At 36.9% G+C, this 18,102-nt stretch overlaps 1 protein-coding gene across 1 annotated transcript in view; it reads left to right on the forward strand.

The window, feature by feature from the left end:
- The window catches only part of LOC139719035 (gamma-aminobutyric acid type B receptor subunit 2-like), a 59,483-nt gene that overhangs the window by 26,617 nt on the left and 14,764 nt on the right, over positions 1–18,102 (forward strand). Inside the window, exons 5-9 of the mRNA XM_071630479.1 lie at positions 1,189–1,254; positions 8,220–8,417; positions 15,612–15,744; positions 17,111–17,205; positions 17,838–17,898. Coding sequence (XP_071486580.1) covers positions 1,189–1,254; positions 8,220–8,417; positions 15,612–15,744; positions 17,111–17,205; positions 17,838–17,898 — 553 coding nt within the window. The remainder of the gene's footprint in view (positions 1–1,188; positions 1,255–8,219; positions 8,418–15,611; positions 15,745–17,110; positions 17,206–17,837; positions 17,899–18,102) is intronic.

The following is an 18,102-nucleotide window of genomic DNA, read 5'->3' on the forward strand; positions in this document are numbered from 1 at the left end:
CTTAGTAAACAAACGTTTCATTAGACTACCGAAACACGGGCAGCAATACGAATGGCTGATGAACTGTAATTGTATTATCACGACTGCAACAGTATACTGAAGCAAACACGAAGATGAAATAGTGAGCTGCTACATCTATGGATGATAGGGTCTTTGGATTTACCTTTCAATCTGCTACTTATCCAAGACGGTAAAGTGCGGATTGTAGAAAATCATGCACTTTTTTTTTTTGTATCAACGCCAGTCAGCAATAACAAACAAATGAAAAGTTCGAAATCCTGAGCTGTACATTTATAGAATCCCAATCTTTTCCAATTACTTTTCTAATCTCCAGTTTAAATGGCATTCTTCCAGGGGTGTGCCTGAGCGGACAAGGCTAAATACTAACGTCATAGTAATACCATCACCGTGAATACTGTGATTATGTTTATTTGATAAGCATGCATAATTCCAAATGACTCACTCACACTAGCACTGTATTCTATTTCACTTCACTCATTTACACATTCCCTCACTGAAGATACATCTAGGAAATACAAATGTGTAATTCAACTAAATATTCTTACTTTAAAGGTCCTGTTTACCTTTGGGAGCAGTGATTTTACGATTGTTTAAGATATCACTTTTAATGCATATGTGTAGGTCGGTTGTATCACAAAACATCCTATCATATAAGATTTTTGCAATAAAGCGTAAAATGTAAGAAGAAATATCACTATTTTTCTCATTAAACCATAACTGTAGACGGTTCAGTCTGGAAACATTTTTGTTATAACTATTGTTCACATTTTGTTTATTTAACAATACTTAATATCGGTTATACTTGTTCAAATTTTTACATTCAACAGTTGTTTCTATCCGCAACTCACATTAGAACTAGTTGAAGCACTAATGCTGGGTTTTTGTTTCATCTGCAAATGATTTAATTATGCCTTTAATATGTAAATGAGGAAAACGGCCAATGACTCGATGATATTTGATACCAAAAGACATAAGGAATGATAGGGCCTATAGACAAGATTCAGCATATTTGTTTTTACGCTGTCCGTGCGAATCAAGCTGTAGTCTAAATTCAGAAGACACATCTCCTATATACGACTCTTCATGACGTGACATCTATTTATATTTTGGCAGCAAGCTTCTTACATCAGTAATAGAGTGGTGTTGATGTTTTCTTCTTGTTTATAGGAGAAGGACGCAAGAATTATCATCGGTCTCTTTTGGGAACCACAAGCAAGGAAAGTTTTCTGTGAGGTAGGTAGGCTGACACATGCATCTAACTGGCAGAAGGTCGTAATAATATAACAGAGGAAATTCACGCATAAAATTATTCAAATTTAAATTCTCTACAGAACTGTGTAAAAATTGAAAAAAAAGGTCGGATGAGAAATAAGGAAAAAAGGACATTTTTTAAATTTCACACTTTTCTTTTCGGTAAGCTTTTCTTTACCAGCCCTTATGAATATTCAAATGAGCGAGCTGATTATGTCATGTCTTCACAATTTGTTCATGTATGTTGAATATGAAATTCAGAAAAAAAATGATATGTGAGCTAACACAGGCAAGAAATAATCCCATACCAAAGATATGATAGTTAACATTGCTTCTTATTCATTTTGAGTGGTTTGGAGGCAAGTCCTGTGTTCATAAAGCTAAAATATGACATTTTTCCACTTCTGTATATAAAATGAGGTTAAAGAAATTTTGATGTCATGACATTGTCAACTTTCCGATTTGAATATTCATAACAACTGGTCAAGTGTTTTGGGGTAAAATTGTGAAATTTCAGAACGTCATGACTTATTTCGTATACTATTTTCTTCATTTTTGCACTGTTCAAAGGGGAATTGTCTCTTCTTGCTTTAACATGAAATTTACAAAATTCTTGATTGGATCTCTCTTTTAAGAGAGGTATACTTATAGTGGTACAAGAACATGCGTATCACACATTATACATGTATAGATGATGACTGGCGGGGGGAGGGAACATACCGAATGTTCCGCCCGAAGGGTTTGAATTCGTCTCGGGACTTATAACCTCCCTCAATAGCATTTCAGACCCTGAGGGTGGAACGTTTGGTACATGTTCCCGACAATAAAAGTCATCATCTTGTTATATTATATGGGTTAGTCAAATACTAGTACGTCAACGTCAACCACCAAAGATGGTAGAGATTCGATCAGTGTACGATCTTTGCAACCACAGCATGCATGCAGCACATGCACTCGATCGCTCGCTCGCGCAGAGCCAAATTCACTGTTCGCGCGGTCCTAGGCCTTCTGTCATTTGTTCCGTGATAATGTTTTCCCATGGGAAATCATTACCAAGAATGTTCGCCCATAGCGAACATAACGAATGTACCTCCACCACGTGACTCTGTTTAGCCAATCACTAACCGGTATTTGACTAACCAATTTGATATAATTATATAACTTCAGAAGTTACTGATGGTTGTGTTTGTGTGTCTGTATTTGTCGTTGTGTTCCCCAAGTCTATGAGTGTAAATGCATGGAGAGATATCACATCAAGACAAAAAATAGTAAAAGAGAAAGAAACTGTATACATGTACATGACGTAAGTGCGATAGGCGTGTTGTTGCCAAAGTTCGCCGTACCATGGGATAATCCCATTTTCAAGACGGCCATGCAAAACAGGTTAAATATTTGATTATAAAAACAGCTTGAAGTTGATTGTATAGTCAAACCCTTGAAAGCATTCGAATCACGTTTAAATCCACGGCAGAAGACGGATGGAATGAATATGTAACTTTTCGAGTGGCATGATAAGTCGAGTCTGTATCTCGTCACGGATTTAGAATTCAATTACCATTTGAATCGTGATGTCTCTCCGTTTCGCATTGTGAGATGTGGCAAATAAGGAGCTTCTGCATCCTTCTTAATTTTTTTGTGCCTTCTTTACCGCAAAGGCGTTGGAAATTAGAGCAAGTTCGACGTTTGATAGGGCACATCCCCGCCAGGCTTCACCGTATGAGGCTGAAAGAAGAAATTCCATCGTGTGCAGCAGAATGTAGATATATCCATGTAATTTTTCCCCCACCAATATTCTCATTTTTTATTTTTTCATCCAGTCGACATAATACAATCATGCCAAGTAAATGAACTTTTTCTTCAATTTGTTTGTTTGTTTACCACAAACTGTGAATCAGACATTTTATGTCAATTGGTTCACCGGAATCAACTAACTTATTGAATTTATCAATACGTAATACATCAAAATGCCATCAGATGTCGATTGAAATATAAAAAAAAAAAAAACCAAAAGCAAGAACTTCTCCTCCCAACATCTTCCCTTTATTAGGAACATTTATCCTACAACAATTCTCTATACCTGACATCCTAGAGTTCAAAGTCATGTCATCATCTAAATATGTAATCCAGTCGTTCAAGATTATTGGGCTTATTGTATATTCCATTTCCATATTGTGGAGTTTTTGTCCCCGCCGAACGAGTTCGAGCAGGGGACTATGAAACGGGCTCCGTACGTGTGTGTGTCCGTGTGTCCGTCCGTCTGTCTGTCCGTCCGTCCGTCCGTCTGTCTGTCTGTGCGTCCGTGTGTGATCAAAATGTTCAATTTGCTACTTCTCTGTCATTTATGAGCCAATTTTGATTGTTTGCTTTATATGATAGCACTACATGGGAGCTTTGAAATTTCTACACAGAATTTCAGTTGTGACCTTTGACCTTGACCTTTGACCTATATTGTACATTTTGCTACAAAATGCTACTCCTTCGCCATTTCTAACCCGATTTCGATTCCGTTTGCTTTATGTGATGGCACTAGGTGAGGGCTTCAAAACTTCTACACAGAATTTTGACCTTTGACTTCTTTGACCTTTGACCTTGATTTTGGACCTATATTGTACATTGGCTACAAAATGCTACTCCTTCGCCATTTCTAACCCGATTTCGATTCCGTTTGCTTTATGTGATGGCGCTAGGTGAGGGCTTCAAAACTTCTACACAGAATTTTGACCTTTGACTTCTTTGACCTTTGACCTTGATTTATGACCTATATTGTACATTTTGCTACAAAATGCTACTCCTTCGCCATTTCTAACCCGATTTCGATTCCGTTTGCTTTATGTGATGGCACTAGGTGAGGGCTTCAAAACTTCTACACAGAATTTTGACCTTTGACTTCTTTGACCTTTGACCTTGATTTTTGACCTGCATTGTACATTTTGCTACAAAATGCTACTCCTTTGCCATTTCTAACCCAATTTCATTTCTGTTTGCTTTATGTGATGGCACTACAGTCTGTAGGTCAGGGCTTCAAAACGTCTACACAGAATTTTGACCCTTGACTTCTTTGACCTTTGACCTTGATTTTTGACCTATTGTACATTGGCTACAAAATGCTCCTCCTTTGCCATTTCTAACCCGATTTCGATTCCGTTTGCTTTATGTGATGGCACTAGGTGAGGGCTTCAAAACTTCTACACAGAATTTTGACCTTTGACTTCTTTGACCTTTGACCTTGATTTTTGACCTATATTGTACATTGGCTACAAAATGCTACTCCTTCGCCATTTCTAACCCGATTTCGATTCCGTTTGCTTTTTGTGATGGCACTAGGTGAGGGCTTCAAAACTTCTACACAGAATTTTGACCTTTGACTTCTTTGACCTTTGACCTTGATTTTTGACCTATATTGTACATTGGCTACAAAATGCTACTCCTTCGCCATTTCTAACCCGATTTCGATTCCGTTTGCTTTTTGTGATGGCACTAGGTGAGGGCTTCAAAACTTCTACACAGAATTTTGACCTTTGACTTCTTTGACCTTTGACCTTGATTTTTTACCGATATTGTACATTTTGCTACTAAGTGCTACTTCCGGCGGGGACATATTTTACGCACCGCGTAATTTCTACTTTTCCTTGTCAACTTTACTTTAGAAACTTAATCACCACACACTAAAAAGGAAGTCATATTCCTCTTCTGATCCACAGCGATATAAATGACAAAAAGATCTTGTCCACCCCATATCTTTGCTGTCATATAACAAACATCGTAGCCAAATTACTTTTGAGCTTTAACAAATTATGTATTTTTAGACGTTCTTGTTCCCCCGTTCTTATAATCTTGAAACATTATATTCCTTTTGATTCGGTCCTTCCTGTTCCATAAAAACTCAAGTGTATTTTTTTCTACCCTTGACGTAACCTATTTCGGATCAATTGTTTCAGACGGGATATGATTTAAGGTTGATTCTGAATATGTTTTCAACAAATTAATTTCTAGAGTAAAACATTCTTTTTACCTTAATCACCCAAGAAACTGTTTAACTTTTTAGCATCAATTTATAATTCATCTTTGCCTTGATGTTACCATATCCAATACAAAGTGCACCCCTGAGATTTTATTTTCTTTGCCCGACCATGCAAAACATAATAATAATAATAATAATAATAAGGTCTTATTTACCCAGGGTAGCCTCTTCAGTGTTGCCACTGCTCTACCAGAGGGCCCTGCTATTATTATTACCCTAGCGTCGCCAGGTACCCATTTATACACCTGGGTCGAGAGGGACATTGTGGGTAAAAACATCTTGTCCAAGGATGTAAGCACTGGGCGGGATTCGAACTCACGGTCCTCCGTTCGGGAGTCGGAAGTTTTATCCACTATGCCACAGCGCCCCCACCTTACCTTTCCTTTGTTGATTCCGAGACCACTGCCTTTTTCAAATTAATTTAGTCAACACAGATACAATGTAGCCAACTGATAGAATTCACATCTTTAAGAAAAAGTGTTCAATCGTTTCTGTGGACTTTGACCATTGATATATGTATTGATCTAGGGTGTTATTTTTTTCTTTTACATCATGAACTGTCTCATCTCTTTCTCCTTATTTTCTGTTTCCTCTTTTCCCACTCCTCTTTCTTTCTTTCTTTCTTTGTTGTTCCCTCTGACCTCATTTTCCCGCGCCCTTTGTATATAGTTGTAATCTCTTCACCTTCTCTTTTTTTCCATTTGAGGTACCCACAAAATACAAGCATAGTCTATTGAGTGGGTATACCTCCATTCTTTTTTCACAGAATATACAGATATGACTGTATACTATGCTTCCTCTTGTGTACTGATCATAGACACGAACACATCGTTCTTCTTTGCTCCCTGTGTATCATTCACTAGAATGCTTGTCCATTTTTTTACCTTACTTTGTATATTCTGTTGAAAAAAAAAGAAAATAAAGTCTGAAATGAATTGAATTCAATATATGCTTAATATATCTTTTAGTTCTGTTCAGTCCAAAACGCTTGGCAATTATAATATTATCCTCTCTCACCTCATGTATAAAAATGTCTATAGCTATTAGAAGTAAACATGGTGACAAAGGATTTCCCTGCTGTTCTCATACTGTAAAAGAAACCAAAACCCAAAGAGCAATGTGGATTGAATGAAAGCAACAACATTAGTAGGACATATCAGTGAAAGTTTGAGGAAAATCAGACAATCATGCAAAAGTTACGAATTTTTAAAGTTTGGGTGTTGGAACCGCTGGATGAGGAGACTACTAGAGGTTATGGTGTCATATTATATGTGGACAACAATATAAAGAAAATATAAAGGAATTCCATAGAAATGTATTTTTAAAGAAAATTACACATTCCATCAACTTGATACTGACATAATATATTATGTTAAGGGTAGCAATTATTCCCCCTGCTTTCTGAAAGCGGTTAGTAAAGTGCTCTTTCATTGTGCTAGAAAAGTTAATTTTTGTGGAATTCCCTTTATATTTTCCTTCTATTGTGGTCCACACATTCATTCATTCATTCATTCATTCATTCATTCATTCATTCATTCATTCATGTTTTATTTTCATTTCCAAACAATTACATAGGTAATACAAACGCCAAATGATAACATTATTATCTTGTAACATATAACACAACTTGTTTCATTAAGGACTTGACGTCATAACCTCTAGTAGTCTTCTTATACAGCGGTTCCGACATAAAAACTTTAAGATTTCATAACTTTTGCATCGATTGTCCGATTTTCCTAAAACTTTCACTGATGTGTTCTACTAATTTTGCGGCTTTCACTCAATCCACACTGCTCTGTGAGTTCTGGTTTCCTTTAATGTCCTGTCGAGTCACCCCTTTCATAACAAACTGCATGTATCCGCGTGCAGTGTTTTCACCCAAGAACAAAATGCAACTCCGAAACCCCAAAATTCCATCACTTCCATCACTCGTGATCTACAGCGTTGAAGACCTTTTTCGAAACCAACTGCAACTAAATAACCATTATCTTTATTTAAGGAATAAAAAAACAACCCCATAATTATAAAGGTTAATCTAAAGCAGTTGTTGCAATAATCCTTAAATATTTGAAAATAATGCAATGATAGTAAACAAACTTCTTGATCAAACTGTGTAATTACCCACACCACTTTTGTTCCAAATACTTGCTAAACGCGCTAGCATGCACACACACACACACACACACACACACACACACACACACACACACACACACACACACACACACAAATCACTGGTATACAATGTACATGGACCAAAGTGCGAGAAATGCCGTCTGTACCTGTACTTTACAGTCATTATTTGGCAGCATCATGGGGTTACATCAAGTAGAGATAACGTGTATAGCGAAAAAAGTATCAGTACAACTGGAACCATGCTCTTTCTCTGACCACATATTTTTTCCAGCTTTCGGCCAGCTTGGGTTTTATAGTCAAGAGGTAGTGTGTGCGATCCGTTTATTACCCTTGGTGTGTATGTATGTGCGTGGGTGAACATTAAGCTTTGAGGCTCACATCCGCAAAGAAGAAAATCGAAAAGTTAAAATTAGTTTCCATTACTTCCGCTGAGTCCAGTTCAGCTCGATAAATGTCATTGAACTGAACTGAACTGTTGAATAAAAGACATGCAGAATGATTAAAGTACCTAAGTTGGACATACAATAGCAGAGTTAAGGGAAGTACTGACGTATCAACGAAAAAAAAGTGAATTCGATCATGAAAGTGAATCTGCACACATTCAAAAACAAAAACAAAAACAAGAAGCCAAAAGAAGAAGAAGGGACACAGAATAATACATTCAACCCTAGCAACGACGACTACAACAAAAAGTCGGGAGACACAAAAAATATGTATCATGTAAAATACAGTGGGCCTATTTTGACATGCTGGATAAACATGAAGGACATCTTTCTTTTTTTTTTTCCAGGCCTACAAACTGGGTATGTATGGCGAGCGCTACGCATGGATTCTGCGTGGTGTCGGCTACCAAGACCCAGAGTTCCTGCTGAGAGAAGATACCTCCATCTCTTGCGATGCCCAACAGTTGATCGACTCGAGTCGTGGGACCATCATCACTAACTGGGTCTTCATCAGCGACTACGAAGGCCCCACCATTAGTGGAAAGGTATAGTCAGTGCACATCTTAGAATGAAAAAAGACGTAGCATTATAGCGTCCGGGTTCATGACATTACCTTCACACCCACGTGTTATACAGCCCACGAGTGATACTACTCGTGAGTCATATACAGCCCACTATACATCTCATTAGTCAAACAACTCACGAGTTGGACACGAGGTGAAAAAGGCCCACGAACTCGACATCAAATAAGATATGAACACGAGCTGCAGGGTCCACCACCTGGACACTATAGGCAAATAAGGCCTAGGGCTAGATACCAAGCAAACAAGGCCCATTAGCTCCACACCACAGCACGGGGCTTAATGTAGGTAGTGTCGAACTCGTGGACATTTTTTGCCTAATGTCGAGCCCGTGGGCCTAGTTTGCCTAGTGTCAAGCTCATGGGCCTGTTTATATGGTTTCTAGCTGGTTGGCCTGTTCTATACATGTTCTGCTTGGTGTCTATAGCTCGTGTGCTGTGTAATTACGTTTAATAGATACTTTATTTTCTGCAAATCAATAGATCAATCAACAATTCAATATTCATAAGACACATAATCATGAGCATGTGGGAAATATACAAAGTAAATTCAAAACAGAGTCGTTTGACTTGCATAAACAAAGACATGAAAGGAAAGTAATGATATAATATACAGTATGCAAATCTATGCAGCGGGGATTACAACAATTACAATTATGGAGCGATTGTGCAGAGGGCCGCCATTGTAAGCATAGCTTGAAAAGATGGCCGGCCCGAGGAAAGGTAGGGACGTATGCTAGATTCGTAACAATACGATACAATACAATACAAATTCTGCTGCGAAGATAGCAGGGGAAAATAAACTCTGATGTGTGATGGTGGTGAATGTGCGTGCAAGTGCTAAAAAGTGCACAAGGGCAGATACGCTGGAATATAGAATGACAGAATTGGTTTGTTGGAAGAGGGAAAAGTATACGATATTGCTATTGGGAGACCAACATTAATCATATAAATTATTAGTTTTTAATTCGTATTGAAAGTATACTGTAATAAAATGTGCTTCTTTAAGTTTGCTCTGAATGAAAACAAGGAGGCACACTGTTTTAACTCCTCAAGAAGAGTGTTCCATGTATCCGGACCGTGATGTCTGATCGACTTTTGAGCGAGTAAAAGCTTTGGATTACTTAAATGAAAATCATGGGAACGACGGGTTGGGTATGAGTGAATATGGTCATTGGTTACTAAGGCATTATGAAAAATGGTAATAAATTTTGAGTGTGTTTATACATAAATATGGCAGTTAGGTATAAATGTATATCATGGGCCTTTAGAGTTTTTAGGCGATAAAATATGAGATCAGTGTGAGCCAAGAAGTTTGAGTGTGTGCATATACGAAGAGCATTTTTCTGAAGAACAAAAATTGTGTTCAATTTAGTTTTGCTACAGTTGCCCCATGCAATATTGCAATACATTATATATGGTAAAAATAAAATATTATATAACATTATTAAAGTTTGATGATTAATCAAATATCTTATTCTCCTTAAAACACCAGTTGCTTTAGATATTGCTGTAGTATTATTCTGAACATGAGTATTCCAAGTTAGATTGTTATCTAGGGTCACTCCTAGAAACTTGGTTGAGTGTTTCTCAGCAATGTTAATATCATCAATACAAATACTTTTGGGAAGGGTGGGTTGAGATTGTAGAGTATGAAAGTGTATAAACATGTCTTATCAATATTCAATGAAAGCTTGTTATATTTAAACCATTTCGAGATGTTACTTAATTCCATATTAAGTGTATCAACCAGTGTTGCAATGTCCTTGTGGGAGTAAAAAACGTTAGTGTCGTCTGCAAATAAGATGAAGTTCAAACAAGGGGAGGAATTGATAATGTCATTAATGTAAACCAAAAAAAGTATGGGCCCGAGTATAGATCCCTGAGGGACACCACATGGCACGTTAGAATATGTTGAGTGACTGGATTTAAATGCAACATATTGTTTGCGATGACTTAGATAACTTCTGAACCATGACAAAGTAATCCCTCTCACGCCATAATTATGTAATTTTTCAGATAAAATGTCATGATCAATAGTGTCAAATGCCTTATTAAGATCCATAAAAACTCAAATTATGTGTTCCTTTTTAGTAAGCGCATCAATTATATTGTCGACAGATTTGATTATAGCATAATCGGTAGAAAATCCTTTCCTAAAACCAAACTGATTTGCATTTAATATGTCATTTTCAATCATAAACGAGTAAAGACGCTTATAAACTATTTTTTCTAACATTTTTGATAATACAGGTAACAATGAGATGGGTCTATAATTTTTCACCATTAATGGATTTTCTCTTTTATAGATAGGAATAACTTTTGCGATTTTAAAAGAATCTGGACACTTGCCGTTAATAATTATAATAATAATAATTCTTTTTGGATATAAACTCCAAATTTTATTGTCCAAGACTGGAAATTCATTTTGCCCAATTGATCGTGGGCCCGGCAGCCACTGAGCAGCGCCAGATCGACGTTGCTCTAACTTTTCCAACTGTTGAACGGCAAACAAGGTAGCAGCAACTCCCATCTTTTAACGTCTTTTGGTATGACGCGGCCGGGGTTTGAACCCACGACCTCCCGATTGTGAGGGCAGCCGCTCTACTCACTGAGCCAACACATCGGTACAGTGTTTAAGTGTTTAAGTAGAGATAAATTAAATATATGGGTAAGAGGGGCTGCTAGGGGGTAAATTATTTTTTTCAACAAATTCACCGTTGAATTATCAGGCCCACAGGATTTACTGCATTTCAGAGAGCGAACAGTATCAATAATTTCAGATTCATTAATTGGAGTAAAAAACAAAGAATTTTGATTACTTTCAGGTAAATACTCTTTATAATTTTTGGTATCATTTATTGGAATAGATGCTGCCACTGAAAGACCAACATTAACAAAAAAATCATTAAAAATATTTGCAATATCATCAGGATTAGTAATAACATTATCATTATGAGTATCTAAATACTATCAGGACTTTCCGTAGGTTTCTTTTTGAGTATTTCATTGACAGTCCGCCAAAGAGCACTTTTATCGTCCTTATTAAATTCGAGTTTATCGGAAATATATGATTTACGTGAAACTCGAATTAGAGTAGTTAGTTTGTTTCTATATACTATATGCCTTTTAATATTTTCAGGAGTGGGTTTTCTCAGAGATATTTTATAAAGACTGTTTCGAGTAAGAATGGAATGTATAATACCTTGAGTAATCCAGGGCTGTCGAGCTTTTTTCCTTCCCTTTATTTTAGTAGTTAAAGGAATATGTTTATCATAATAGTCTAATAATTTTTGTAAAAAAATTTCAAAAGAAGAATTAACATCCTGGAGTTCGAATTACCCCCATCTGGGCTACGGTCGCCATAGCACGCATAATAATTACATAATTATGTTTATTCTTGCCTTCGTTGATGTGTGCAGACCATACGCTTTCCCTTCGCTTATGTGTTTAGTGTTTTTCGCTGCCAGTGTTTCTGAGTGTGTGTGTGTGTGTTTGTTTGCGTGTGTGCGTGTGTATGTGTGTGTGTAGGCGTGTGTTGTTATCTTTTTTCGTTTTATACTATCAAAACTTAATGTTCACATGATTGCACTTCTTTTTAAGCCAAGAAACGAATGAAGAGGGAGGGCAGGGGGCGGATTGTCAAGAATATTAATATATATAGCGCCTCAGCATGAAATGGCGGGCTTACAATTTTAATTGGTCACTTTTCCCCTTTCTTCTCTGATAAGTCCTTTTCAATATAGGCATTAAGAAAACAGAAACTACACAAAATGAAGCTAATTGTACACTAGAACCAATACGCATTCAAAAACAGCTATAGAAAAGATCCTCGAGTTGCAGTGTTGTCAACAACCTTAAAACATCGAATTGTTTTGCGTGGGGCAACTGAAAGATGAAAAACAAAAGATGGTGCGTTGATCAGGTACTCTAAGAATTTCAGAGATAGCTAGTCCGACTCAGCCCTGAATCAAAGCTCTGTAATAACTCCCTCATCTTTATGGCCGTCGTAGCTTTCATGATTATGTCTATTCTTGCCTTCATTAATAATTTTGTTCTGACGATATATCCTTTCTGGATTTAAAAGCACTCAAGATTGTTTACTTCAATTCAATTCAGTTCAATTTATTTTCATTTTCGTCAAAAGCATATAGACATCACTTTTTTGGTAGCAGAGAATATACAGGGTACGTAAAACTATTGTAAGACGAAAAAACTTCTCCATCAACATCCATTCAGCTGTACAACTGCACTATTTTTCATCAGACTTTAGAAACTCATTGGTATCCTTTCTCCCCCTTCATCCCACTCTCTGGCTCTCTCTCTCTCTCTCTTTGTCTCTCGCTCTATATACTATTTCTTAGAAAAAAAAAATCTAAGAAAAGAGGGATAGACAGCAAGGAAACAGAAACAGAAAAACAGAGAAACAGACAGACAGACAGACAGACAGAGTGGGAGGAATAGGGAGAAAGGAATACCAGTTGGTTGATATGTCATTATTGATGCAAGTACAATTATATTCAGATAGACGCATAGATGCCAAGTTAACAATGTTGTTTGCTTTCGATTCCAGAAAGTCGGGACAAAAGCGTGTCGCCAGGACCATTTTATTATGAAATATAGATATGAAGGATATTTTGATGTCTCCGTCCTCATCATTGATTACATTCTCTGGAATGTAATGAGTGGTTGCTATGGTAACGTTCTGTGCGTGCTCCTTTGCCGGACAGACCGGTAATGAGCGAATATTAAAGGTGTGGTTGTTTTCGTCGGCGGGGTCAACTGCAGATTCGTTTTGTCCATTCAGGGGAGCGAGGGGAGCGATCGCGTAGAAATATTGGCTGGCCATCACGCTAGAATGGTCATTGGAATACATGTCGAGAGAAATTAAAGCACGTTGTCGGTATGGTGACCGATACAGGTGATTATTGTTCTTCGTGATCTATCAATCAACGTTAGATTACTTCACCCTTCGCGCAGCTCCCGGGTCGCGTGAGGGTTTGACAGCATTAACGAACGAACAGCTCTCTGTGATGCGCAAAATTAACGATATAGTGATGCGTGCACTCGAGTTCATGCATCACTTTGATAGGCAGAGGTTAGTTGCCTTTTCTTAGAAAAAAAAAAACCCTTAAGGATATTCTTCAGATTCACGTGTGTCTATTTGTAGTGAATGCAATTTGAAACTATGCGCCATTCTAATAGGCAGAGGTCAATTGCCTTTTCTTGGAAACAAAAAATCTAAAGGAAATTTTCCAGATTCATGTGTGTCTAACTTCTGGGATTTATTTTATTATTACTTTTTTTTTTGCAGCGCACAGACATATTGATACTATTTTCTCTGACTTCCGTTTTACAGTATTTCTATCAGAAGTACGTGCATGATGAATGAGTGTATCTATGTGGTTTCTTTTTAACTCCAAGACATCTTCCATACTTTTTTTTTTTGCAAGTTGGTCTGTATATACCGTATTCTCTGACTTATGTTTTGCAGTATGCAAGCTATTTATCTGCTTTATGCAACAGCGTATGTAAACATGGACACATTGCTAGAAAGTAGATCAACCCATAGTTATATATATATATATATATATATATATATATATATATTCTTTTTTTTGGGGGGGGGGGTTGCATGCCACTTTTTTCTTCGTTTTTTTACTAACTGTGTCAAGTAGGATGACATGTACTTTGAACACAAATGCCAGTTAAATGCAAGTTGAATTTGATTCAGCAATGATCAAAGCATATTGTGCTCAGTATGTGAAAAGTTTGACCACAAAATAGGCAAAAGCGCCGTTCTTGAACATTCCAAAGTAAGTCCATCACCAGACAGCGTAAAATAGAACTTTTCCAGTGATGCCTCACTTCTAGAATAAGCAGGAATATTCTCGAAGTTATGATTAAAAATTATCCCATATTTTCTCATCATTTTCCTTGTTTTTAGCAGCTCTATAGTCTCAAATATCTCAATTTAACAAGAATGGAGTTAAGTCGTTTTGCAATCAAATTCTCCACAACCACATTTACCAGTGACACAGCTAGATGATCGCGAATAGGTTATTCCCGAATGAAGGTGCCTCTCTTTGTTACAAAATGACACGCGTCATTCAAAATACATTGCATTTAAAGAGATAGTATGGTATTGGTTGAGGTGAGAATTCAGTTTTTAGTTTTTTGTGAGACACTTATAGAAACCACTTTATGAAATATTAAAAAGCATACAATTCTAAGAGGAATTCAAAGTTTATTTGCTGAAAATCGGTTTTGAAATGGCTGAGATATCCAAAAACAAACTAAAACAAAGCGATTCTATAAAAGGTAGGCCCACCTGTTATTAGTGTTGCTTTGTTTTGGATATCTCAGCCATTCTAAAACCAATTTTCATCAAATAAATTTTGAATTCCTCATAGAATTATATGCTCTTTTATATTTTTTACGAAGTTTCTCATTGTATCAAAAAAAAATCACCATAAAAAAATGTTGGAAACCTTGAATCCCATCTCAATCGAAACTGTACCATCCCGAACCAAATCCAAACGAAGTAGGATACATCGAGGAACAAAAATGCACATTCCCTTCCGAGTAACTTAAACCTGATTTCATTAGTGTGCATATTGGTTTCATGCGATGCATACTATAAATATCAGTTTCATCACCCTATCTTTTCCTCAGGGTCGGGAGGCTGAATACATGTATTTTATAATCATTATCATAAATCAAAATGAAAATCTTTCTGCCAAAGGAGCTTTGTATAATCGAGTTCGCTTGGGGGTCATTTTGATTACCGAGATCTCATTTTTCATGTCCTTAGATATACAATGATTTTGTCTTTACTGCATACGCAATAATCGTGACAAGTACTGGCCAGTACTTGCTTTCCTGTGTATACTGTATTATTCAAATTCTCCTACCTTGGTATCAACAGTAATTTATTACACACATAGAGAATCTGAAAAAGAAAAACAGATAAAGACCGTGTAATAAGGCCAGTTTATCTCTGAAGAGACACTTACAGACATAAATACACACAATCTGTGTCCTCGTACTATAGTACCTCGTAATTAACGCTCGTGTAATCACAGGCATACAAGGGCAGATTTTTATCAATATCTGCAAAATACGATGCTATTGTACAAATTTTGTTCCCTCCCGACAGAATGCGCAGCAGTACGAAGCGCTCTACAGCGAGCGCGCCGGATCGGCGTACTTCTCTGCGCACACGTTCGTCTACGATGCAGTGTGGGCTGTGGCGGCGGCGCTCAACGCATCCATTGAACCATTAGCGCAACGTAAGTTGAATATGCACAATCGACTGCATGTGATGTGACAATGAAATTTCAAATGTATTGTCATTTTAATAAGAGATGGAAAAAAAAAATCTACATGGTCACCGAAACATTTGCAACTATACTACCACTAATTCGAGGGCATGTATTAGCTTCAGCCTATGCCATCTCGGGTTCCATAAACGAAGTTGCCCCTCCAATCCTGTTTTTCTAGCGTGGCTGTCCTCAGTTCTTTAATGCTATCCAGGCCTGTGTCCTTGATTTGCAACACACCGGAAATGTCGGTATAAATCGACACAGATTTATAAGATCAAGAAAGAACGCGCAATAATCATTACGCGTGAAACATATTATGAACGTCTTATATGAGACTTGTCGCTCATATACTCAGACACACTTATTAGAGACTTCATGAAATGGATTCTACATCTCTCTCCATAGCTACATGAGCGACTTTGGCCGTTCTGAAATTTATTTAAAGACCATTATATGGTGACTTCATGAAACGGGTCCCTGGTGTCACAAAACCTACTTCTTGTAAGTTTATTCCATCTGTATACTAACCGGCATTAATTGTATGATTACTCCTCTTTCATAAACCTTTTGGCTTCAATTCACAAAGATAGTTAAAATCGAATCCAAGGATTATGCACATTTTTCCCGTTGCTTAACACATCATGTATATAGCTCAATGAACATCCAACAAAGAGTTTATGGTGAAACTGTGATCAAGTTAACTGGCGATAAATTGACTGAAAATTTATCATACAGAATTGGTTGCACAACAACTCATGACACTAAGATCAAAGAGTGATATATAAGTGCCTCATGAGTAATCTTTTTTTTTTTTGGGGGGGGGGAGGGTCGGGGTCGGTAATACATAAGAAACATATATATGATCGCAATATATTATATATATATATATATATAGAACACAATATTGTCGATTATAATACCATTTAATCTTCTATTCCCGTAAAGACATAATTCGAAGATATGACAACAGTATAGTAGCTTGATGCGAAATGCTGTTGATTTCATTGCAAAATCAAAGAAATTTAGTGAAACTTTTGCGCATGTCAACAGGAGACTACTTTGGAGGAGGCGATCACATCATGACCTCATCTCATTTGCATATTTATTATATTGTTTTAAATTTATTTTACGATCGATTTTGATAAAAAAATTCTCTGTTCCGATTGACAAGATTGTTTGTAACACTGGGCGTAGGGATGTGGTTGTGTAGATTCGTTGTCAGCGCGTGACATATCTATTCTTTTCCACTGACTCATGAATATGCAACAACATAATGATCAACTCATTTCGAACGGACTCTGACATTTTTGACCACCGTGTTGATTTCTTTCAGTCAATAAAACGATCGATAATTTCAACTATGAAGACTCGGAGATGAGGGAAGTGTTTATGGAGAAACTGGACGAACTAGATGCCTATGGGATGTCGGTAAGTTGCTAATGTATCTACCGTAACTATATGTATATAATATATATATATATATATATATATATATATATATATATATATATATATATATATATGAATTTACCTCATAAATGAGATAGCTTCAAGTGAATAGACCTAACATTGCTATGATATTGAAAACAAATGCAACTGGAGAAAAATGTGCGACTACGTGACCACTGGTGACGACATTCATGGGTACCGTTTAAGAGATAGCACGCGAACAGTACTAAAATATGTTTATATCGGCTTCATTGAAGACCATTGGAAATAAAGCATCCATCGGTCTAAATGGATCGTCTGCGTTGCAAAACGTAAATGAGCAACAAAAAGGCAGCCTCCTTTTATGACCAAGATTAGAATCAGAGTGGCGTTCATGGTGTGTGAAAACATTTTTTGTATTACTCTTTCTTTAAGGATTCGGGATATTAAGGAGAGAAAAAAGGAAATGATATGTCAAATTTCCTCAGGGCACCAAGACCGGTTACGTTTTCCGTTTCTACATAACACCACAGAAAGAAGAATAACTCATTTCTTTACGGGCTCAAGGCAGCTCGAAGATTTTCTTTTTAACTACAATGTTTGTGATGTTGTTCATGTCAATGATATTTCAGGGTCCGCTGGCGTTTTCAAATGGCGATCGGTTGGGTCGCTTTGTAGTTGAACAGATTTGGGGTAAGTCAACCCGTTTCCTTCGAAATTTTGAAATCCACATAGACTTCGCACAGAAACCACCAGATTGTGATATGATTTTGTTGCCGTTGTTGTTGTTGTTGTTGATGTTGTTGTTGTTGTTGTTGTTGTTGTGTGTACGTGTGTAATAGAACAAATATCCCAAACCGCTGTTTCTTCTCGAAGTGGTACTCTGTAGCGAAAATA

Source organism: Diadema antillarum, unplaced genomic scaffold (assembly GCF_040938485.1).
Source record: "Diadema antillarum isolate AM-2024a unplaced genomic scaffold, OU_Dant_1.0 scf00000103, whole genome shotgun sequence".
NCBI classification, from domain to species: domain Eukaryota; kingdom Metazoa; phylum Echinodermata; class Echinoidea; order Diadematoida; family Diadematidae; genus Diadema; species Diadema antillarum.